We start from the raw sequence: 26,291 nt of genomic DNA, 5'->3' as shown, positions 1-26,291 counted from the left end.
CTTGGACTTTTCACTTAACTCATATCTGATTTCTGGTCTGGTTTGGACTTAGGGGGTTTTTTTGGTGTGGCGGTTGGTTTTGAAGGGGTGTTTAAATGTTTGTATATGTGGAAGTTAAGGTATCAGGATCCTCAGTGCAGAGGAAACCTCTTATCTTTCAGGCTGAGGGAAAATCCCAGAACAAAACAGGCTAGTTGTTCTGTGTTACGCTGGAGAGCTGTAAATCGGCAGAGTGGTAGATGGTGAAAACGTAGTTCTGTACTAGCTCTACTCTTTAATATTCAGCAGTACAAAATGAGTAAACTTGGTCATATTTCTATTTGCAGATAAAGCACGTAACAAAAAGTTGACCTAACAAAAGTTTTGACTAAGCATTCTCCTGAAAAAAACATTCTTACCTGCACTCTTATCTGTAGAGTTTTTAAGTTAGAAAACTACTCAGTTGTATTTTTTAGAAAACACAATTTAGAAAAAGGATCCTTCATGTGAATTCTTGTCTGTCTTTCCCATTCTGTCATTTTTTTCCTTGTATACAAAGAGCTTTTCTTGAGAGAAGCATGTAACTGTGACAATACCAGTATTTCACCCCTCACTATTACACCCCATGAGCAGCACATCTGGCCAAAAATGAGTAAAGAGAGTCAGATGAGAAATTTGTTACTTATAGTATGTTGTATATATGGAGAAATATAGCAATGTATTTTAGTTCTTAGGATACCCTCCGTTCTCTGTTACCCCAGGTCTCCCCAGCTGCTGCCTGGGCCCCTCTCCCTGTGGCAGTCCTTAGCAGCTAGCAAGGCTTAGACAGGCTTGCCCACTTTGCATCTTACCTGCCTACCTTTCTTATGTGTAGGAGGTGCCGTTGCAAGGCTTTAGCTGCATCTACCATTGCTGTTGGATTCCCCCCCCCCCCAATCTTCTATGAAAAACATTGTGGGGGTTTTTTTAGCGCCAAAAAGGCTTTGTGTTCCTTACAGTCTGTTATATATTAACAGAAGTTATGTTGTGGTGAGTGAGGTTGGGCTTAAGTGCCCAATACAAAAATGCTGACTGTCAGATGTTTGCATCTCAATAAGGTTGTCTGTGCTGGAGAGCTTTCAGGGATAAAGTCCCAAATAGTTTAAGTATCACGCTGCATGTTTTCCTCTGCCACAATGGAGAACAGCTTAATAGCTCACAAACATTTTTAGAACAGCACTTTTCTCTTTTCTTACCAAAAAAATCTTCAGGATATTCTTAAGGCCTAGAAATACAATTCATTTTATTAGCTACATTTTAAGCTGGCATAATGACAAGCGTCCCTAAGCCTTAAGATATTGGTTTTTATATATTCAGTATTATGGAATGAGACTCTCCCCTAGACGTAAAATTACCACCAGGATTGGGTAGGATGATCTTGATCTCCTTTGCCAGGCAAAAAACAAACACTTCATTTTTCAATTTAGAATAAAAACCATCATTTATTCTTAAAATCTTGAGGAAATGAAGTGCCTTTTGGGGTTGGGCACTTCAAAGCTGGTTCCTTTGTAAAGGGTTGCAAGCTGTTTAAGATTTTGGTAATTTCTTCTAGAGATTCAACCAAATTGTCCAACCTTATTAAGGTTCTGCATACAAGTTTATCTGAGCCATAATCTTTTCTGAAGTGGCAGTTTTCAAGGGCTGGAAAAAAATAGTGAACACAGTAACATATTGGCTGAGGAAATGAAGGACAGCATCCAAATTCCTGCCCAATGTCTGTTGGCTTGTTACCATCATGCTCTGAGCTTAGCGAACATTTGTTACACCTACTCATGCCGGTATGCTCTCCACTGAAACATTCCCTCCCTCTCACCCTCTTCAGCATCTCTGGAAGTGCTTCCCAAAGCCTCTGTTGAGATGACTGTATTTGCCTGCCTGTCTCTCAAACGTGCATACTCTTCCTTCTGCTCCAGACTTCACCCCGCCTCTGCCTGCCTTACCTGAACTTCCATGAAACTCTTAGAAACCTATATCTACTGCTTCCCATATTTGATCCCCTCTGAAGTCCATTCAATCAGCATTCTTCATGTTTCTTCTCCCAATACAAACTTTTTCAGTCACATACTTATTCTACTTGCTTCATCACTCATGCTTTATTAAACTAGGTTTATTAAGCTCGTTCCGGTGCTGTTCCATTAAATCTTCCTTCTCTGCTGCTTTAAATTTCACCTGCTGGATAATCCTCACACCTATCACTGTACCCCAACTAACCTATCTACCTACTTATTTCTGCACTATCTTTCCATAAATGCTGTTGCTTAAAATTGCTATGACTTGGTGAAATCTTGCTGCCATCTTTTTGTAGAAATACCTGTTTCTGTTTTTATCCATAAATTTTCAAAACCCTCTCTTAAAACCTTTCACATTAAATCTCTTACCGTAACTTCCCTTTAACCTTCCTGTAAAATCCCCACTTATGCTCCATGACATTTCTAATGTCAAATCTCCCCCTAAAAGTTAAATAATCCTCAAATATAGTACCACTATCCCTCTTGACTCTCTTAACCTTTTCTTACTAATGCTTTCCAAGCCAATGCTCTGCTGTCCTGCAGCAATACTTCTCTCCTCTCTCCAGCCACTCATGCAGCCTTAGACCACATGCCGAGGATGAGATGAAACCTAGTGAAACACACTTCGCAAGTATCTTCCTCCTTGCACTCTTTTGTTATTCTCAGTTATATCGCTAACAGAACATTTAGTATCTCTGTCAGAGACGGTCAAAAGAGTTTAAAAATTTAGGTGGTGTTCCGTACTCTTGACCATTGGCCTCCTTCCCATGACTTCAGAAGATTCATTTGTAGGGGATCCCAGTGAAGGCGTGAAGCTGTGAAGGGTAACGTGGAGATGCTGGTAGTCTCATTTCTGGACAGTGAAGTGATTGCATATTTTGTCTCTAACCAACTTACTTTTTTTTAAGTATGTAGAGGGAGTTTTTATTTCTGTTTACATCTGTACTGTTTGCTTTTCAAATTGTCTCTTAATCTTTGGTTTATCTCTTCTTACCTACCAAACTCTGTTATCGCTTCGTCTTGGTTTTTTTGTGGTTTTGTCTAAATGCAGATAAACTGCTATCCCTTGCAATTTAATACCACTTTCTGCTACTTCTGAGCTATGCACGCTGTCTAAATCTGAGCTTAGCCTATCGTCATGGATTTTTATTTCCTCAACTTTTCTTCCAGAAATTAATTAAATTATTCTTTTTCCCCCCTCACTGGAGCTTGGTGTCACAGCGCTAACCTTCTGGCAAGGTTTTCCTCTGTAAGGTTCTAACAATTAATTATGTTCTAGTCGCTGTAGTCAGTGGTTTAACTGGATTACTTTCTTATGACTTATGCCTGCAAACTCATACAAATCTGACAATCCCACTTTTACTGAAATATCAGTTTTATCCTATTTGCTGTGCTACTGAATTGGATACTTAAAACTTTTTTTTTCAAGTGCTAGGGCCTGATTTGAAATTGTGCATGTAAATACAAGAGAGCTTTGTGAAATAGCTGGATTTATCAGGAGGTATTAGCATTCAAGATCAATCCTAGAGTCCATCTTCTAGTCTGGTTTCTGTATGTGTTTTATCATTCTTGAACTCTGCTATCATTTGACCAAATATAACTACATAGTTTCTTTGAACTAGTTTGGTTTGACAGACAAACTAGTATTGTTTCTTGCAGCAAAGTTCATTCATCTAGCTGATAGAGGAGTGCAGTGTGAAAAGGAAAAAAACCCCAAACTTACAGAAAGAAGTTTGCTTGATTTTTCAAGTATTTCATCTTATGGTATGAGAAATTAATGCAGAGATTGCCATCTGTCTCCAGCTGGCAGTTGTTGGATAAGAATGACAGTGGGGATGGGAATGGATTCAGTATCTGTGCAGATGACTTCAAAGGCGTGATGAGAACGTCTTCTGCCACAATTCACAGTCTCACTCTGTAAGATGGTCTGTTGCTGCTTCTCGTGTTCTGCAGCGTATGAGGGTACAGAGCGATGACTCGGCTTATCTTACTGCTCCTTGCTATTTGTGATGAAGTTCAGTCAGCATAGCTTTGAAGCAGTTTATTGAGCAACCATGCTACCTCTTTTTCTGTCCGAATAGGTACTGTCTAGGGCCAGATTTGAACAGTGAACTGGGTGAGTATGCCTAGAGCAACTTGTTGCGGAGTAGGGATGAAAAACAGACATGAAGTCAAAATGTTACACACTGAGCTATAAGAAGGTAGGAAAAACTGATGCTGACAAGCCTCACAGTGCTCGGGAAAGAAGGGAGGAAAGGGCGGATGCTGTAAGGCAGGCTATAAATATGCTTGAGGACCAGTTTGCAAAAGGCATAGAAGCAAATCCCCTGACAGCGAATTAGTAGGGCCAGGATATGATCACCATACAAAAGAAGCACTTGGAGGAGACAGTTTTTCCATTATGGTCCCTACTTTTGTGTTCACTGTAAAGGAACCTAGGGAGCGTCTCCCAGCAGAGCTCTTCATTATGGAGGATCCATCAAAATCAAAGTATTGGAAAGAAACACAACAAATTGAGAAAGGGAAAAATAACAAATTGCCAAAGTGAGTGGCAGTAATAAAGCAGCAGATGGAATTCAGTGTAGATAAATATAAAGTGACTTATGGTGGGAAAAATTTTCTAAGCTACCACCTAGACACACTTGAGCAGCGCTGAGTCTGTCAAACTACAATGCTCCCGCAGAATGCCCATGCTTCCTTGCAATACGAATACCAGGGAGGGTAACGCAGGGGCATTGGATTTGGCCGTATGCTGGCTTACTTGTCCAGCTCCACACTTGCCCTTTTGGGTACGAATGGCTTTCAAAATAGAGGTGCTCTGCTCTCTTTGCATTCCTCCACGACAGAGAGAGAGATCAGGTAGTCTTACAGATTAGCCTTCGGTGTTTTCTGGGGCCTGTCTTTGTGCCACGTTGTCCTCTAGACTCCTGAGTTCTCGGGGATTCCCTCCGTGGGCAGCTGAGCTACCACCATCTCAGTGGAGGAGCCACCAGGTTACCAAGCTGTTGTGCCATCTTAAGATACTGTCTATCACCTTGGTAATGAAGAGCTGACTGTACCTATCCATATGACAGAAATAATATCGTAGGGTTAAGTTACCCTTATAAGATATATAACCCTTAAGTTATCTGAATAACACTACCTTTGTTGCTTTTTATGATAAGTTTCCAGCACCTACGGAGCCTATTCATTCTTCTTAAAGACAGCGTCCTCTGACCATACGCCTGGACAACAGTCTTAGTCATATGGTTTAGTTTCAGGTAGTCCTGCGAGAAGCAGGGATTTGGACTTGATGATCCTTATGGGTCCTTCCACTTGAGATACTATATGATTCTATGACCTCTATAAAGTTAACTCTCATTATAAGTTTAAAACATTGTTAAACAGATTTTGGTCCACACCAAAGACAATTTGGTTCCTGTCTTTCTGCATCTCCAAATGTAAGCACGCAAATGAATAATTAGAAACCAAATCCAGTGGGTACTGGCTCACTGTCAGTCTGTGTCTTGTTGGTACTGGTTACAATTCATAACTCTTCAGGGCTGTTGTGTTGTGGTTTTTTTAATTAACAGCCCTCTACCTCTTAAGAATTATTTTGATTTTTTGAAGAACCAATACAGAGGAGTCAGTAAAAATTAATTAGGTCTCTCGAGTCTCACTGTGTACCTCTTGGTTAAACTGTTATACTGCATCCTTTCCATCTAACCTCACGCAGGTGACGGGCTGCACGCAGTAGAAAAGTGAGGCGGGCACAAAACTATGCCCCAAAAGAATCATAGTTAGGGCTGATGGCTCTCCTCAGAGAGCTGACTAAGAAACTTGGCCTTCACTGAAATGCAGTAGATGATGCATGCAGAATTTAGTGTGATGGCTTTTTACAATGCTTTGTTTGAGCTATCCGTTCAGTTGGTGATTATTTTTCTCCTGCACCACAGTATTTCTAGGGCCTACTGTGTTTCATATGATGGCTGATAAAGAAGTTGCCTTGTAAAAGGAATCAGGCAGATATTTCAGGAATTTAGTACTGGTTATTAGTAGCAATCATCTGGAAGTGTCCAAAACAAACACAAACAGCAATCAATCAATGGCTGTGACATATCAGTGAGTACAAGCAGAGGAGGGGGAGGCACTTGGAGGAGTTCAGAGTCAGTGTGTATGAAACCAAACAGACTACAAAGGGAGAGAATAGCTTAAAGAACATAAAAAATAAAACATACTTCCTGTTGTTAAAATTATGTTGATATTTTATATTATGAAACTTATTTCAATGATACATGGCCATGCTACAAACATCTAGGATAAAAGCTTGGGACTGAATTTTTGTGTGAACAACTGGAACAAAATCTATGTGCCTATATTGTAATGATTTTATATAAACAAATGTGGACAATGCTTAAAAACTCATTTTGTGTTTTGCTTATAATATACATTATTTGCTGTTTCAAGGTGAAAACTGCCAAGTTATTTAAGATGACAAGCTTTAAATACATATTAAAAAGTTTTAAGTAAAAAAGTTACTCGAAAGAGGACAAGCTGCATACTTCATCCTGCCCACCAGCAGATCCACAGCCAATGCTCAGTTTACAGTATCTATTCCCAAATGAGGCATTAGGACCCAACAGGCATCCCCTTCCGTGTTTGCTTTGTTGTTGGACACTCAAAAAGGGATGAAAGGAAACTAATTAAGAAATAGTGAATGTCTGTTTGCCTACAAACACCTCGATGGGTTGGAAACAAGGGAAGAAGTGTAAGACCTTTCACTGCTTTCACCCTGAAACTGTTTAGAGGTATGGAGGAGAAAAATAGGAAAGGGGCCTATGAAAAATAGTGCTGATTCCGGAGGACGGGAATAACTGGATTAAGTGGAAACAGGTGACTTGTAGAGTGTGCTTAGTTTATGGTAAAACCACTCCCTTGGATTAGAGAGAACCAAGAGTAGGTGGGAACTAAATTGCTGGGTAGAGACATTCCTACTGAGTAAAGATTAGATTATCAGTGAAAAAAAGATCCAGTGGTCAGGAAAAGATTAATGGGGTCTTTGAAACCATTAGGGATGTGCGCTTCTGAGGAGCTCGGGATAAGGCAGCGCGAGGAAAGGGGGAGCGGGAGGTGAGTAACAGGTGGAGGGAGAGCACGCAAAGCGTCGAGGCTGCTGGAGTTGTGGAGAGAGGAATTGCGGACAGTAGAGAAGTCAATAGAAGATACAACTGTAGAGCAATTGGCTCGGGAAGAAGTGACCAGCGATTAGGTCTGAAGGGGGAGTGGAACAGGAGAGAGAAGCAGCAAATGAGTAGAAAACGCAAGAAGCAAGCAGAAGGATGGGAGATGGTGTAAGGGGGCAGAAATAGGCAGCAAGTACCAGAAGGACTGAAGGAGAAGTGCTGGGAACTGAATGTCCAAGGAGGGTCTTGGTGATCTGGGTGGCACACAGGAGCGACTGAGAAGACTGACAGCTGAGATGAGCAGAAGACGGAGGAGAGCCTGTTCTCTCCAGCAGCTGTGGCATGTCAGCAAGCTTGTAGTGACTTGTTAGTAAAATATGAAGGGAGTTCTTGCACTCTGTCTGCATGTAGCAATTCTGAGTGCCACTCCCCAGACACGGGGAAATTCAGAGAGTGCTCAAGGCCCCAGGGGAAGTGGCTTCTGGGGTCTTTTGGTTATTGTGGCTGTCACCAGGGTTAACAGGGAACGTAATTAGACCTCAAAGCCCTCTCTTGCACAGAAAATAATTATATATGGTGGCTTGGAAATAGGGGCAGAACCCTATCCATGCAGAGGTGAAGAGAAAAGGTTGAGGAGACCAGAGAAGGATGTGAGTGCCCATGGTGTGCTGCACATGCTTGCAAGGTAATGAACAGGGAGGAGAGATTGAGGGGGGCAAAGGGAGAACTACAACGACCTCGCAGCGTACAGAGTGCTCTGGTTACAAAGCAACGCAACACACACATACAGTGATCATATTGAAAAGGGGTTGAGCAAGAAGGAGTTAACCAGTGTTTTGGCATTTCAGCCAAGTGCAGTGCTGCTATGAACTGCTGGCTTGACAACTTGTGATATGGAGGATTACTTTTTTTGCTGTTCCTCTCTCTCGGCTGTAGCAGAGCTGTCCTGTGGTGCTTGGTGAGTGTCTACTCCTAGTCTGTAAGTCTCTTCACACAGTACAGGAGCGCTCACTGTGCAGCGGGTCCCTGTCTGCGCTCACCGACGACGGATGCGTTCCCCCAGACCCCCTGGCCAGCCCGCCTTGGGTTACGGTTTCCGCCTCCCGACGGGATGGATTTCAGGTCCCCAGCCAAGCCGAGAGCTCTCTCTGCCATTCCCAGGGTGTTAAATCGTGCAGCTCCTTTCACGGGCTTTCAGTGTAAGATATTTAAAAGCAGCCCTTGCCGCATTCAGACTAACTCAGTGCATCCCCTGTGTCTAAATTAATTTGAGATTGCTGTTCTCTGCCACGCTTCATCTGTCATACTAGAACTGGCTCAATTTACAGCAGAGGCAGAATTTCCTCGAGTCACTGTCGCTGGAGCCGTTCTTAACGTACTGTTGTCGGGGGGAAAAAAGGCTGTAGAAACCTGGCTGCCCTTCCAGACAAGGACGGGCCGGGTCTCGCACGCCGTGCCTTGCGGCATGGGTCACAGCTGTCCGGCGCGGTGGCAGCTCGCCCCGCGGCCAAGCTGCGGGAGCCCGGGAGGAGCCCGGGAGGAGCCCAGGAGAAGCGAAGCCGTCTGGTGCCACCTCCCGGCTCAGCCGCCCGCCAGCGGCCCTTCCCGCGTCGGGGCTCTTCCACGGGCTGAAAACTGATCTCGGTGTCACTGTTTCTAAGCAGAAACTGGTAAAGTAATATTAGCACTTCGGTCCCTAAGTAGCGTTGCTTCCGCCTCCCCCCACCCCCTTATTATTTTAAAGAGTTGCTCCTTTTTTATGCGCGGGACTAAAGCAGCATAATAAAAGCCCGTAGTGAAAGTTCTCTTATTTTCATTTCACTGGCATTTTATACAAGGGGAGCTGAGGATGAGTTACTAGGCAATTTAGTTGATATAATGCAGCACCTATAGCCATGGATTAAGCGGGAGGAAAGAACTTCGTGTAATTTGCTGCTTTTCATACAGCTAAAAATAGAAAGGTGAGCTGATAACAGTTGGATAATCATGCCCATGGTATCAGCAGTTGAGGTAAATGTGGATTTTTATTTTTAAACAAGCTCACCATTTCATTAAATCTTCTTTCTGGGCAGTGACTAGGCTGTATAGCTAGATGTGTATTTTGTGTAAATTTTGTGTAAATGTGTATTTTGTACCAGCTGATGTAATGAAGTCCTGCTCTTTTCTTCGGAAGACTTGGGGTGCAGGTCTGGGTAACCACTCACAGAGAGCGGTAGCTTTAGTTTAGCTGTAACGTAGCAACTCCCTCAGATGCGGTCTGTCCTTTTTTGAGGTAGAGACATATCATTACAACAGGGGTATAGAATGTAGACACCAGTGAGGGCAACCGGGCTGTTTTCTGTTTTCTTTTGGGGGGAGATGAGGGGGCAAGGGCAGGCGCAGCAGCCAGCCATGCCGGGGGTCCCACCGGAGGTGGTGCAGGCAGAGGGGATGCACAGGATAGCAAGATCTGCAGCAGCTTCTCCCTGTACTGGTTTGCTAAAAGAGGAATTCAGCCCAGTGAGTCTCTGCTCAGAGGACTCTGTAGTGGAAGAGGTGGAGCACAGAAAGATGGTACCAAGGAAATAAGTAGGTTCTTCTCACCCACCACCCCCCATGGTTTTTTTTCTCCAGAAAAAAACCCAAAGGGAAAAGACCACACTGGAAGATGAATTGTGCTGTCTTGGCTAACTGCTTCTGCTAAGCTTTAATAGGTTTGCAAAACAGACATGTAGAACCCAAGTAAGAAGGGTGAAATAATTAGAGTTGGAATGTGGGGCTTTTGTCCCTGCTGTAATTATCCGTGGGCCAGATCAGAAACATTAGACATCCAACAGGTGATGTTTTTAAGAGGAAAAAACGAACAGTTCCTCCTTTCTCTGAAGGCTACATACTTTTCCTATCTAATCAGTAATACAAAATGGGGAGGTGCTGACACAAGCAAGAATAGCCGATGACTTCATCGATGTGGCAGCAGCTCTCCCCTTAAAGTGTGAGCAACTCCTTGTCAGTTTGGGAGGTTTTGTGTTTGTTTTTTTTTTTTTAATTCTGTCTTCTATGCAGGAACCTGCAGTTACCTTCAGGACTGTTCTAGTCTTACTTTAAATCTATGCTGAGGCAGAGCACAATACTACTTGCTATTACTCTCTAACAAACCCCAACTGCTGCTCTTGCAATCAAAACAAACGTAAAGGAAACAACTCTAGTCACCAACATTTTTTACCCTTGTTTTTAGTGGCTTTGACCTAACAACTCGAGGAAGCTGAATCACCATAGCTAAATGTTAACATTGTGTACATAACCATGAACAGCGAGAACTTCTTCTGAAAAAATTAAGCAAATCGTTTCTTCTGTCCCCCAACAGACAGAGTGGCTATTCCTGCATGGGGAAAAAACCCTGTAATTTCACAGAGGTGACCAGCAGAACTGCAACAAAACTATTCTAAGATTTAAAGTAGGTGGGAAAGCAACCCTCTACAATGCAGTTACAATTGTTTCTCCACCCTCTTCAAAAACCAGGCTCCACAAAAAGTTCTGTCATGTTTGTATGGCTGTGGAGTTTTTCTTTTTTAAACTGTACATTATGTAGTGAATTTGTGTCGTGTTTTGCTGTGACAGTCCTTCAGATTGTAGCTGGAAATTAACTTTCATCTATAAAACATATTAATCTCTCCGTTGCACAATTAAAGTGTCAAAATTATCTACTGCCCACACTGCATCATGTCACGTTAGAGAAGCTGAAGCTACCATTAAAAGGGGAAAAGTGACTTTCAGTGTAACTAAAAATGTGGCTGCCTACACCTTCCATGCTGGACAGGCTTGAGGCCACAGCTGCCAAGGGCCCTCGGCACCCCTCGCCCCACGGAGGGCCCGGGCGCTCTCTGGGGAGGCCCAGCTGGAGCTCCCGGGACCCGTGGCTGCACTGCATTGCAGCATGGCAGATTTGGCCACCTCCGTTTAAGCTTCTGCCACAAGACCACAAGCAACACAACAGAGACAAATGGGTGTGTGTTCCTTTCCGGAGGAGCTGGTGCGCTACACTGGTGGGTAAGACCTCAGGATGTCCAGAAAGGAACTGTGAAGTGCCAGCTGTGTAGAGTCAAACCATTTCCAGGATCATCCAGATCAAGTAAGAGTCAGTGTAATGATTATTTTCATCATCACAACTTCATTTAACCAGAAATTAATACCTCCTCTGAGCCATATTACAAGCCAGCAGCAAGGCATAATTCATAGTGTGGGTAGCTTTGGACAATTTTTCTCTGTTCAGGAGTTCAGATGCGATGGGGCCCTGAACTCTGACTTTGGACCAGTTTTGTTCTGATGTGTCCTCTGCCTTTCTCCATGTGAACTGTTCATTTTCTGACATGGTGTTGCCTTTCCACGTCCGGCATCGTGGCATACTTCCTCCTCGCCACCTGCTTCTCTTTCTGTAGATTTCCTGTCTACCGTCACACAGATGTTTTTGGCATTTTGTGGTGCCCTCATTCTTAACTATAAACCTCATGGTTAAGTCAGCTAGCAGGGGTAGGAGCCATCTCGTATGGAGCCCATTTCTGTATGATAAAGGTAAAGGAAATAAAATTTCTCCCTTGATGCACATCTCCTACAGCAGGTATCTTCAGCTACCCAAAAGCACACTTTTTTCCTCTTCTATAAGATGACATGTAAATAGTTACTCTTTCTAAAAAAGAAATGAGAGGACACTTGTTCTATGACAACACATTTGCTCTTAAAACACCACCAAATGGACAGTGGCCAGGAATATTGAACAGGTAAGATTAATACCCATTGGTTTAATGTTCATCTGAGCACAAACCAAAGTTTAGCATGGAAGATATTTCTAAAGGAGGGAATACTGAGATTCACGTTTTGTACTTGGTGCTGAGCAAAGAAATGCACCAACCTACACAGTAAGAATTATAACTGCTCTTTTTGGAATCTGGCAAGGAAATAGCAAAAGCCTGAAAGCAGTATGTAGCAGGAACTAGGGAGGTTCAGAGGGAATTGTTTATGATGAGGGAGATGAGGTGGGCAAAAAATGAAGTTCCAGCTCCCAAGTCTTTTCTTCTAGGTAGCTGCTACTGTTTGGAGCCATTAAGGTCAGGCAGTCCTTACACAGCCACGCTGCCTCCACCGTCCCTGCACTCTGCTGCCCGCGCTGCTTTCCCGCCTGTGGTCACTCCTCCTCCCTGGGTTATGGCTTCCTTCATGGCTGGGGCTGGTTCTGGGCATGCCCTTTGCCTCTTAGCTCTCCAGCACCAGCTACTTCCATGCCTCTATGTGTATTTGATGTTAATTCTGGGACATAAAGATCCCTTTCCACGCTGTGACAAGTCCCCTGAAAACCTAAGTTGCCGTTTCAAATTATCATTTAAGCCATTAGTCACTTAAGGAAGCCTGCCAGAGTCAGCAGCCAGCAATAATGTATTTCTCCTATGCAAACTGTCTCCTAAGTAATAAAATAGTTCTCCACTACCCGTTTTCTCTCTGTGGCAGCTGGATTTTCTGGGGATGTGTTTGATCTGCAACACGATCAGTACAATAAGACAGTAACACAAGTTTAGCAATTGCTTTGTAAGATTCGGTTAATATCACGTAAAAAATGGTTCTCAGATTCTGCACACAGACAGGTTTATGTAAAATATATAAACATTTGTCCAAGTTGTTACAGATCGCATAAATATGGCATTTTTACTGTTGCATTTACAGATGTGCATGTACAATGATGTGCAAATAATCACAATTTGATTACAATCTTTGAAAGGTACTTGAACCTTGCATCCAAGTAACGCAATGAATGAAAAATGCCCACCAAAGAATTTAAATAGCAAACTTATAACATGGTTTAAATTCATAACAAATTTCAATGTCTTCTCAGTAAAACTTTCACACATTTAAAATAGTTTGTATTCATTTTATTTGTATATGTCAAAATACAATTTTTTTTTTCCAAAATAGTGGGTTTTGCAACTAGTTTCATGCAGATACAAGGTCTGCTCAGTACTACCAATAAAATCAATATAGCACAGTAGCCATTCATTTTTAGATATAAAGAATAAATAACCTAAATATAAAACACTAAAATATTAGAAACATGTATTTAATCATTCACAGGCACCCAAACTTTACCAAATATAATCCAGAATATGCCTAACTGTCTTGTAACAGAACTCAATACGTTGCAGCCATTCAATTCTTTATTTTATGTTAGCGTAAGACAATGGAAGTCTCTATGGTTCAGACCCACCTTTCATACAGATCAATTACAATAAGATATCTCAAACTATCTGTGTACCTTTAAAATCAAGAATCCTGAGCTTGGTAGTAAGAGCATAACCTTACATCTTCAAAAAACCAATCAACAGAGAGAGGACATCATGTCTTCCTTACCAAAACATATCCCACCCCCATAAAACTAACCCCCACCCCCCAAGTAGGCAGTAGAACACAATGACCTTTTTAAATGAAGGGGTACAAATTCACATTTAATATAGTACACAATATAATCAATAATACAATAGCTACTACAAGCTTTACAATGTACAATTTGTTTGAATGGCTGATCTGTTCAGTGGTTTTAGGCAATAAACTATGTGCCAATAGGATGTCGTATTTTGAATGGTTTAGTGAAAATATAAAAGCTGTTTCTAACAAAAGCGATCTTCACTTACATACTTCTTTTGTTTTTAAAGGCCACTGAAATGTATAAAATGGTCTGACATGATGGTGTTATCAAATTGGATGCCTTCTCACATGGCAACAACAGTGCATATAAACATTAATGTGAGTGTAATGGGTTATGTTTTTCAAATGATTTAGTACATTACTTTGGCTAGCACAACAGTTTTGGACAGCACTCAGATAAATACAGGTATGTGAAATGTAGTGAAGCAGTTATATTTATGCAATTTTTTATTATGGTGAACACTATCAAATGAAAAAAAAATGGGAGGAAAAGATAATAAAGTATTTTATATAGTTTAGACCTTTTGTAAAGATAGGGCTCCATACAATGTACAATGTCTAAATTCTTTATACCATAAAAATTAATGAACTTTGTTAAACACACTATTCTGGAGTAGCCTAATTTGCATTAACAGACATTTGCAATAGGGAAATATATTCAAGCATGCCACGTGGTGGTCTGAAAAATCAAACCAGTACACATTTATATATACAGCATCACTCAGTACCTGCTCAAATGAATGTGACGATTACAGGATCTAACATCTTTCACTACAAACTTCTTTTTTTTTTTTTTAAAGTGACCAATAAAGGCAGAAAACAGGACTCTTAAAATATTTCTAGTTTCAACTGACTTTTAAAGCATTTTGTATAGGAAATAAATGCATATTGCACAAACAGTGAAAGCAAATGTTCCACCAAACATCTCTGTTCCAGGTGGTTGGACAATACAACTCTAGGTAGCTACACAAATACGTAATTTAAAAGGGTGTGTGGTCTCTGCAAATGGTAAAGCTGTGAAAACACTGTACAAGAAAATCTGGTACATGAATAATTAGAAGGGAAAAAAAAATTCCAAACTTAAGATTTAAAGAAAAACTGAGTATAGAAAAAAACTGGGAATTGTGGCACAACAAAAACATTATTGAGTAACTGTCTTCTGTGAGAGCTGAAAGCTTTTGTTGATGTAAAAGTGTTTATGTACAACTAAGGCTTACTGGTTAAATATCTGAGGCGTATCTGGCCTTGAACACTTTCCTTATTATGCTGTAGCTGTAAACAAGATTTCTCAGTCATTTTATCTTCTCAGCAGCTGCATTTTAACAGAAACAATGATCTTGATACAAAAAAACACACAGGTAAGAGGGCGTTTGGCAGGATATCTGAAAATGACAGTCTCCAAGGGATCTTCCCACACTTCCAGTGACTGCCATACTATGGTCCACTGGAGTTACTAGTGATGTGCAATACCGTTATTTGCTGCTGTAGTAAACCCTTTATTTGGAAAGTTTGCTTATAACTCTGATCAAGGCCCCATTTTCATCTTTTAGCCTCTGGTTGTCTGCCTTCAGGTCTGGTAGCATCTATGAAAAATGAAACATGATGGTTATTTGCTATTATACCCCAAGTAAAAGCAGCAAGACTAGACAAGCACTGGGGATAAAAATCTTTATTCAGCTTAAGCATCTTGGCAGTTCTCCCCCTTCACATCAGCAGTTCAGAAAAAGCTCACCTTTTAGGGTGATACAGTTAAGAGTTACAGATTAGGAGTTTTCATTTGCTTGGACTAGATGCACTAAAACTCGGTGGTGCAGATGACAAGCCCCTAACAAAAGCATTTATAGTAGTGTGAGGAAAGTAATTAAATGCTTCAGATTTCAGTGCAAAACAAAAAAATGTTAATTACCAACAACTTAAAGAGGCTTGTCTATACTGCACTTGCACAGTTTCAAAAAAACATGCTGTGGCTAAGCATATCTACCACTGTGCTCTTGGATGATTTCATCCTGATCAGATACAGTGTGATTCAGCTTGTTAGCTCATAGCATTAATCTTCCAATCACTTCCAAACTCGTGTTGAAGCACACATCCTATAATTTGAGATCATATCCCTGAATAGCATAGTTCACACAAGATCAGATCACTGAAAGAGATCACTGAAACACCAGGCTGCATACTCAGGCATACAAGTTAGGAGATGGCAAGTTAAGGTTGCCACAGGAGATGGGTGACACACAAGCACAAAAGCTGGAAGGCAGAAGCCAAGTGAGGTGAGAGCTGGACAGGATCAGACAGGAAAGGAGGGCAAGTCAGTGCACAGAGGTTTGTGCTGGGAGAATTTAACTTGTCAGAGAAACCAGAAGTAATCTCAGCAGTTCTCCGTATCTACATTCACACACTGATAACAAACCACCTATAATACTCACAGCTAAATTACGTGTATGGTTTCTAGCAGCAGGTTTACACAGGAGGTAACAGCCTATTCCTGCACAGCGGTTATTGAGTAACCTCAAGTGCGAGTGCATGCAAGAGGGCTAAGTCCAGCTAGTGACCTATATAACAACTGCTACATAATTTTTCATGATGAAAGTTCCTTGCCACTAGTTTTGTTTTCATTTTATTCAAGCAAAATTATACTTTCAACCCCATTATATTCAGAACATTATTATGGAACAGAAAGAACTGAGAAGTTTAAAAAATGCAGGGTTAAATTAACTGTGCATTACAGTAGAGGCTTCATTTACACATCTCCTCTAAAGGATTCCTGTCCACACTCAGTTCACCGAACAGCAGACCCTCTCACAGAGTGAAACACGATGGTGTGCTAAAGATGACTGAGGTTATAGGATCTCTAATTTATCTACCTGCAAATACCAAAGTATGTGAAAGGAAGACGACAGGAAATCATAAGAGGAAAAAAGGTGGTCTCTACAATTAGAGTAGGTAAAAATCATTCTGCTAACCTGGATTCCAACTCTGCTCCATGGTGGAGCTTAGGGCAAGCGACCTAAACCAAGCTCTTCACAGAGTCAGAGGGAAGCTTCCGTTATAGTCAAGTGAGAGCTGTGCTTTGAACAGAAAGTTCAAAGCTGATTACTTTCAAAAAACATGTCAAGGTGTTTGAAATTGGGCAACACAAGTAATCACTTGGCAATTTTCAAGTATTATCTGTGTTAAGTTTTCTAAGCTGTAAAAACGAACTACTGTTGTCTGAGATACACATGCTCAGGGTCATATCCAGATAACAGGCGTGTGTACCATGCATTTGTGCACGCACCTGTAATATTAGGATAAACCTGGGGTTGTTCTCTGACGTGTATCTGCAAACAATGAAACAGCCATTTGTTCAGGCAAAGCATCTAAAACCTTTCCTGCCTCCTTTTCATTCTGTTACGGAATTCATATCAAAGATCCTGGGTGAAACCACAACAGCCTTCATCTAGCCACGCACAAGGAAGCAAGGGAGTCTCGTTTTGTTCTGGTTAAATGGGTATCTCGACAAGTGGTGATGTGTATGCTTTCCAATGAAACCTCAAAGTAACTCCAGGAATGTCACAGTCCTCTTTCAACTTACTGACTAGGGAGCTGCAGCCTGTAATGCTTAATTACATACAGGCAGACCCACAGAGTGGTCTATTTTCTCATTAACTATTTTAACAAAAAAGCTGCTGTTCAAATTTAGAGCTTTAACATAATCCAGTACCATTATATGTCTGCAAATCTCTGTAGATAGATTTTAATCCTGATTAAACTAATAGGTAGAATAGGTATTCAGAAAATATTTTCTCTTTTGTTGTGAGTCTGCTAAAGAATAGGAGAAGACTGGTAGGAGACAAAAGCAGTTATGAGTAATAGGAGACTGATCAGGAAGGATAAGCTCAAGTAACCTAATATACTTATGCTTCTCATCTATACTAATCCCCACATACTTTAAACCTTGCCAAAGACATTTATATAATTTTCTTGGAGCAGTGCATTCCTATGGTACTCAAACTTCTCATGAGGTGACACCACACACCTTTAATGTGCAGAGGCAGGAAAAAAAAGCTTTGCAGTAAATTCAGTAAAATTACAGTTACATACTGTATGTAACACTTTGAATTCCAATTTGCTTCTCGCTAAAATAGCAAGGTATCTTCCTGTGATGAGATTCCTGAATCAGATTACAAATGCACTATTTTGCCTATCTGTATTATATGACTAGCTAGTAACTTTGCAGCGCTGTCGTTGAGCAAATAATTATTCAATAATCACCTGACATATGTGGAGCCAACTCAGATCTGTACAGTAATAATAATGTCTGTGTTTGCTGGAGGATTTAACAGTTTTTACATACAAAACAGCTTTGTAAATTAAGATTACAAAAAGCTCATCAACAGTGAAGGTACCTGTTCAGATTAATCAGGTACACTGCTATGGTTAAGCTACCATCACAATGTCAAGCTTCCCTGCTGTGTTTCCATTGCTTTTCTTTTGCTAGCCAGGCTCCTCAAGCTCCACAATGATCTGCCATTGAAAACTCCCCCTACAAAAAGGAATACTGAATAGTCTTCTGTGGGTTAACACCCTGAACTGGCTTACCATGGTTAAAGGAATGCCAGTCCTAGCAAAAAACCAGACCGTGTGGATGTGTGGCTGTGGACAGCAGTCATTAGATTAGCTCAGCTGTGTTGAAAAACCACATTGTTAGCTGACGCTGATGTAAGACGGGCTGCCCTAAAGGGACAGCTCTCCCTCCTCATGCAGCAGTATGCTCCTGCTGCTTTCTGCCTGTTAGTTTAGTGATTCAACAACGCTGGGGTGAGATGGATCAAGCAGTATAATGAATAAAGGGATTTGTTTTCAGCCAGGTCAGTGAGCTGACTTGACTCACTCTGCAAGGGTTAACACAAGGGAACGCTAAGGAATGCAGGGCCTGGACTAGGAACAACCTTTCTATCCACATCCTATTGTTAGACCAACTCCAGGAAGACAGGAAGCCAAAGGATAAACCTTCTCTTTATTTCATGCCTCTTAGTGGGGAAAACCTGAGATCGGACTCTGAGCAGAATGAAAAAATGTACACTCATCACCTTCCTTCTAAGTGGGAAGGGGGGTAGGCGAGGGGAAGCATTTCAGTAAAAGTCACTGCGCAGAAGGAAAAATCTTTTTTCACCTACACATCTTAAAAGCTCACTGAAACCTCCACCCTATACAGTTGTTATATAAGAGGAGGAAGAAAGGCATATAGATTTGGTGTGGAATGAAACCACATTTTGTTCCTCACAGAAGTTTTGAACCTTCAGGGGGTTTCTGAAACAGCCCTGCAATAACACTAAGGACAACAAACTGGCATTTTTTTTCCAAGATGAAACTCGGAACAGTTCATACCTTTAACAGAAGGGGACTGAACCAGATGACCTAGTAAGTATGAACCAATCTGACACACTAGGCAGGTTTTTTTGTGTCAGTGTTTGTACAGTCCATGCATTATAGGATTCTGGTCCATGACTGGAATGCCTACATATATAGCAATATAAATCAATAACCTTAACTCAGTGCTAAAACTGGATATTTTAAGCTGTCTAGATAAAAATAAGGATTGGCCAGAACCACATGGGAAGTTAATAAGTGAAAATATTAATCAACTTGAAATTCCAATACATTTCTGAAAGAAAAGACTTTGGTCCCCTCTAAACACTGAAACACACAAATGTAAGAAATAAAGTTGCTAATGCAACTTTCAGGAATGCACAGTACTGAACCCAGTTCTCAAACATTCTTTAGTTGAGACTAGATTTGTATCAATTCTATGCACTTCAGTTACACTGCCGTAAGAAAGCTCAATTCTTCATTTCTATTTGTTAGAAAACTAGAGGCAAATCTATCTATTTGAGCATTTACTCAAACATCAAAACAAGGGAGTGACTTCAGTGTATCCTAGTGCAAACTCAAATCCTTTCAATTGTTGCCAAGGTTTTAACATGTCAAAGGTCTCCTGGATCATTGCCAATTTATCTTCAAGTAAGCGAGGACAAGTTTCAGTGGTAGTAAGGACAATACCACACCATACCAACACACCTGTGACACCTGTAGTTGGTACACCGGACACCATGCTTTAGCCACACTTCCATAACCAAGCTGCAGTAAGTCAGTTTCCAACACACAAGTGTTAATAGTAAAATTCTACCCAAGCACAAACTGAATGTCAACACCTGCCTGGCTACACAAAGGAGAAGGAAGAAATTACAAGTCCACAGAGCGCAGTTGCCTACAGGACCCTGACAGCTTGGCAACCACTCGGGTCAAGGCCCTATTCTCAGTCACCAGTCGCTCATTTATGTGTCTCAAAGATTGAATCTGCTTTATTTGTTCCAGGTTCTGCAGGAATCAAAGAAATAGGAGTGAAAACAAGAAAAAAAACCATGTACATTATGTTTAAAAGAACTGGAGATGAGCAGAATTGAAAGAAAACTTAGAAGAGACAGTCCTGTTTAAAGTAGGTAAGTCGCTGTGAAAGGAAAGTATCAAACAAGTGGCACATTCTTGAAAAGCAATCTAAGAACCAGCAGTGATTAGTCACAGCTTTCCAAAACAGTTCAGGATACATTAACAATGAGAGCTATTCCTGGAATTCTTTACTTAACATCCTAATTGCACAAACTAAATCTCCTATTCAAAAGTCTGTAAATAATGACACATTTAACATATACGTTTACACGGCAGTGTAACAAATGATAGGAAGATTATTTAATGTTTAATTCAAAACTTTCACATATTGCTTACTGAAAGTAAGCTTTTGAAAAAAGGCATTATATTTGCATTCTCTGTTTTTCTCGGAAGCCCAACCTTCCCTAACAGGAATTTACAGGTTGATGATAGAAGCTTACATCCTGTCTTCCACTCTTAGACACGATTATTTTCCTATACCATAGTTTGCTTTCTACATATTTCACTTCTAAAGACCCCTCAAGAAACCACAGACATCATGTCCTCCCTTACAGCAAACTATCTTGGTCTGAATCCAAGGGAGCTGGAGGCATCGTGGTTGCCTTCTGCCTACATCTGCCTGTCAGCTTTAATTATTTCAACAAAACTTTGTGCATGTATTTTAATGAAAAGTATTTGGAAGTTAATGCCGTTTCCAAGCACCAGAGGGAGCTCAAAAATGAGCTTGAAAGGAAACTTTTTCTTAATCAATGACAAATATGAAATGTCAAAACAGTGGTACTTCTTAAAAATTTTAGAGTGCAAAAATGTTTTCTATTTCATCATGTTCCACTAGTTTTCTAGTTATACTTTAATTCTATCAGTTTGGTTGGCCCCGTCCAATATTATATCCAAGGACATAATACAAAACAAACCTGCCAAATTTCTCACCCTTCTTAATCATATCAGAGGACTTAACATTGATAAACCAGGAAATGAGAAAAGTCATACCGTGACTGGTTAAAAAAAAAAGCCAGAAATGTATTTTAAAAGTATTTTCCTTCTGGGATTCAGTTTATACATAGTTGAAAAAAACAGAAATCAGTGCATGTGGTAAATGTTACATATTTGTCAACGTCTGAAATCTATCTACTGCTTTTTGTTAACTAAAAACTGATTATTATTTACTCTGTACAAATGAAAGTTTTTCTTTTGATATTGGTACCATGCTGTCTAATACATAATTTAACGAGTATGAGAGAACAGTTGAAGCAACATCTAATGCTTAAATATCTATGGAATTATATGCTACTGTTATTTTTAAGTTAATAAAATACAGGGTATCACATCAAAATCATAGATTGCAATTCCATCTTGATTAGATCAAGATATGTTTCACTCCAACCACCTCTAAATGTTTCTTGTTAGCCAACGTGTTATAGAAGCGTAAGTCTCAGCGCCTTCTTAGAAGTCCTACATGTATGACTGCTTATGCTGGTGTAACAGCTTCGCTACAAGCTATATGACATGAATGATTTTGAAATGCAGCTGTAACTTAGTTATTTTCTAATGAAATTACAGATACCAGTAATACGGCCACACTACATGTTGCACTGACATAGCCATACACTTTGTTATTAATAGTTTAATGTGTAATAGTTTACTTACTTTCAGTTCCTCTTCCATTTCAGATATCCTTCTTTCTAGAGCTCTTCTTTCCTACATCAAAAGATGTGTGTTAACACTGCACAATACCATTTTTTTTAAAATTACTGCTTGTAAATACTGTGGTAACAGTGAAATACTTCACGTTTCAAAGATCACACAACCAAAAGCATAGTGTGGACAGGAAACTTGTGATGGCAGTGATATACAGAAATTTTGTCAATGTGGAATTTTAATATCTGAGGAGGAATAGATATAGAAATTTACATCAAGTCCTACAAAATATACCCCCTCCTTTACACAGATTTAGACAGGTTGTAAGTACTATTTGTTTGGATTTATTTTTCATGAGCTAGGCTTCTGTAATAGCTTAATATACAAGAAATGCAGAAAATGATCAGAAACAAACAAGAATATTAAAAGAAACAAGCACAAAAGCATAAGCTTTCATAGACAAGCAGACGTAGCTGAAACATCTGTCTCAGCTCAGTGGGATCTGTCCACACTATAAACTGCAACGTAGTGTAGATACACCCAAATGTACATTAAAGGAGTCCAGCTGAGTACCAAAGAAATCTAGCTACGTAAGACCACCTGCTTCTTGAGTAAATGTTTCCTGAATATTTTCTGCGTTTCTAGTATAGTTTTATTTTCCTTTTTTTCTTTTTACCTGAGAAGCAGGAGAAATTATCCTTTGTAGAGAACTTCAGGTTGTTTTGAGTACGCTGATTACAGTACCCAAGCTAGCTTATTGCAAGTTAGCTTAGGGTTTTCTATACTATGCTGCAGTCTGCAGTGCACACACTACTATATTTCTAAATGACATTATTTCGTTTAAACCTAATTTTCAACACATCTGACAGATGAATAGCTAATGCAATAGACTTCAGGGGTTTATAGCTTGATTGCTTGCTTTCCTGTGTCAGACAATGCAGTGTGTCTCATTTAAAAGCAGCTGCGGTTATCAGTACTCTACATTCAGATTTTTCCAAAGTGTGAAAGGCAAAAGCAACAGAGTATTGCGAAGTGGACATATGCATCTGCATACAACGGTGTTATGCAAACAGCAAGCAGCATTGACTGAGGTGTGTAAAACTTTGGTTAGATCATACCGCCCAGTAGATACTGACTCTTGCCGGTCACCTTTCAGATATAAATCATTTGAATTCAGTTTAATCATAGTGCAGTTATACCCCAACATTTTCCCATTTTAGCAAACAACTTTAAAGGTTTATCAAAGTAATAGATTACTGCAGTTGTTAGTACTTAATGTACTTAACTCCTTCGAGTTAAGACTTTTCCCGTAATGATACTGACTGATAGTAATGGGCATTGTAAGTACCAGCAAGTTAACTGCAGTAAGCAAGTGACTAACAAAAAACCCACACCATCTTACATTACTTAGAATTCCACCAGTTACCTACTAGCTTTGTAGAAAAACATATATTATCACTGTTCTTATATTAAGCAATATTTGACAATTCCTGCAATTACCAAGAGATGAATGATCAAATAAATCTCAAAATTTCAGATGGTTAGAAATTGTTAGTCCTTTTGATGCATTTGCTTAACTAGCATGTTGAGCTTGTCTAAGAACAACTATTAGCAATAAAAGCCAATTAAATAAAACCCTTATTTCATTAACTTTGTATACTTCACATTATATAAAAGAAACATTTAAATGGACTGGCTTAGAGATAAGATTTTTTGTAAAAACATATTGTTCTGACTAGATGAAGCTATGCTTCTCTTCTTCCTGAACTGCTTACTCTTTTAGGAACTGGCTTGAGGAATACCAACAAAATAACCCAGTTTCACTGGGAAGATTTGCCAGTATTATTTGATTAGTCCCTGGACTCAAAGAAAGGGTTTGAAATTTATGCAGTCTAAAATTTTATGATACACTTCAACAACTCTATAAGGTACGCCAAGGAACAGTTGTAACCCTCAAAATGAAAAAAATACATGCTAGTCTCTCAGCTTATAAAATACAATAGCTTATTTGTATTCACCAAAGCAACTAGGAACCACAGGCTTGGTGCAGTGAGATTGAGGTATGGGGATATACACAGGTGAAAAATTGACCCCAGAGTTATAAAATTATTAAGAAGTAAAACCAGATGTATATACCTACATATATTTGTATATTCAGTAATACCAAAAACCATACCTCTCCATAACCTAAATTCCCAGCTGATGAAAACTGATTAAAGGTAACTACAATTCTGAATTCTAATCCAGACTGAAACCTGGCAGTTTGAGTTTTATTATCACATCATATGAAATTCTGCAAAGGACTTTTAGCGTACTTTTTAGAGTGACAGGTCGTTAATGAAACCCTTATTTTTGCCTATGTATTGCTAGGAGCTTGCATCTGTGATCTGATCTGTACTCCCATCCCCTTGGAAATAGCCCCTTTCTGGTAAACAGTTCTCAAATGAACAATATTGACAATGCATCACCAAATCACATCATGGAAACCCACTTCTGAAGGCTGAGTTCAAATAAAATTCAAAGCTAGTATTTTCTAAATTTGATTACTGTGCAATTCTAGATTTAATAAACGTTCCCATCTTCTTTACTGAAGAAAGGTATGTTTCAGCTTGAAAATGTCATAGTTCAAAGATGCCTTCAGGTTTTTCTCTGCCAGCCTTTTATTTCTTCCAATTTATTCTCACCACTTTACTTTTCCCCTCCCCTTTTCTCTATGTAATTTATATAAATATCTTCAGTTTTATATTTTTAGTGAAGTCATATACTTGGAAAAGCTCTACAATTTGTTTCTACTTTTTACATTTATATTGTTACATTAAAAAGGTGTCTTTAAAATTATTCTTAAATTCTGAATTTGGTAAGCTTATTTCTAGAGATCAGCTATTGATGACTAGCAGCTGAGAATCCTGCTTCAGTCACTTTCAAAGCAAAAGTAACTCCAGATTTTAACAAGGGAAATACAATCACAAATAACTTCTTGTTTTAAATTCTTGTCTGAAAAGAAGTTTAAAATTATAAAATACAAGGAACATCTCCTAAATCTTGTGTAAATCATGTTTCAGCCATACAGCACTATCACTGTGTTTTTTTCCCTGCTAGCTTTAATACATTTAGAAAGAGTAACATTTCTGAAAGACATTTTGCTGTTAGACTAGATGTCTTTACAACAAAAAGTGTAAGGATTTCTAATATAGCCAATTGTTTTAATGCAATGGCCTATTTTGGGAAAAAGCAAAGCAGTAATTTAAAACTGAAATAATGTCTAGCTATGCAGTGCTGAATGCTCTGCAGTATGGAACCTATATAGTAACGCACGCAGCTACATCTATGAAATAATTAAATGTCCACTTGTGTGGCCATGATAGCAAGCAAGAAACCAATTCAAGCTGCTGATGAAACTTTTCTACTGATGAAATCACTGTCTACAGCAGGATGCCAAAAAATCAAGGAGAAATAGGTGCTAAAAGGCCCCTGCAGTTATCTGGAGAGATTATTAAGATAAACATAATGGAACTTCAGAAAGTGCCTGAGAGTATTTCTACATCTCCATGCGCTCCTATAAAATCTACCAAGTGCTTGTTTATACACCAGACGGGTTTGTAGAACTAAAAATTGTTTTCTAAACCTCAAATACTGGAAAGTAAACATAAAAGGCTAGTGAACGTGAAGTTTACCAGGGATAAATAAATGTATACCATATCACTTATTACTGTCAAAGTCCATTTAGTTTTCTTCCCGTTTAATTGTCTAATGTGTCACTCCAGGATCAGAGGAGGAGAAAGGAACATGTGGCCAGGGTCATGAAGGAAGCCAGGACCACAACAAAACCAATTTAGTTTGCTTTACATTGCTGTGGAACTAAACTTTTATAGGGATGGATTTTAAACTAGCATGAAACTACAGCCTAAAATTATCATGTGTCCAACTTCTGAAATAATTCCTGTAGTCTATCTCACATATGGATTTACTACATGAATCCTTTCCCATTCAATTTAGGGTTGTCTCTGACCCTGATGCCCCTCTTCCCACACTGCTTACTCATTCTTCCCCCTCGCCCCAGTATCATATTCTCTCTGGAAAAAGTTAACAGTACAAGTAAAGAGACAGATTATGATTAATTTTATATCATTAGCAGGTTTAAGGTCTCAAGTCTGTGAGGTAGAAACAGCTACTTCATTACCAACAGTAATTGGTAAAACAACATGCATGCCTCTGGAAAGCTCTGAGGAAATTAAAGTCTCTGAATCTTGGAAATGCATTAGAAGATGAGACGCTCTGAATCTGCAAAACCCTCTGGAGTGCCAACATTGTTTTGGATGAGACGGAACAAGCGGCAGATCCCTGGAGGGCAGTGGGGTTTAGAACCTAGTTATCGCAAACCAACAGGCAACCTGAAGGCAATTATTAAGAGTAATTCCATCTCACAGTATCTCACATTCATTGCCACTTTGAAACCTAAAATCCCCAAATCTTCTAAAGAATGCAAGTTATAAGAAAGGCTTCTGTTCCCACTAAAATATATCCAAGCCAGGGGTTGCAAAACAAACTAAAAAAAAGCCTGAATTGGAGTACTTAAGAGATCTTTGGC

General features: G+C 39.7%; 1 protein-coding gene across 5 annotated transcripts in view; it reads right to left on the bottom strand.

The window, feature by feature from the left end:
* Positions 1–13,597: 13,597 nt before the first annotated feature.
* Positions 13,598–26,291, bottom strand: part of PPP1R12A (protein phosphatase 1 regulatory subunit 12A) — a 125,116-nt gene continuing 112,422 nt past the window's right edge. For 4 of the 5 annotated variants that reach the window (XM_050892057.1, XM_050892030.1, XM_050892048.1 and 1 more), the window contains 2 exons: positions 21,713–21,763; positions 13,598–15,219 (listed from right to left, as the gene is read on the bottom strand). In XM_050892057.1, the coding sequence (XP_050748014.1) occupies positions 15,133–15,219; positions 21,713–21,763 (138 nt within the window). In that variant the 3' untranslated portion in view covers positions 13,598–15,132. Of the gene's footprint in view, positions 15,220–21,712; positions 21,764–22,750; positions 22,853–26,291 lie in introns of those variants that run through there. The other variant, XM_050892038.1, reaches the window with a different exon arrangement.

Source organism: Gymnogyps californianus, chromosome 1 (genome assembly GCF_018139145.2).
Source record: "Gymnogyps californianus isolate 813 chromosome 1, ASM1813914v2, whole genome shotgun sequence".
NCBI lineage: Eukaryota > Metazoa > Chordata > Aves > Accipitriformes > Cathartidae > Gymnogyps > Gymnogyps californianus.
The sequence above is the reverse complement of the archived record's forward strand: the minus strand, read 5'-3'. Positions and strand labels throughout refer to the sequence as shown.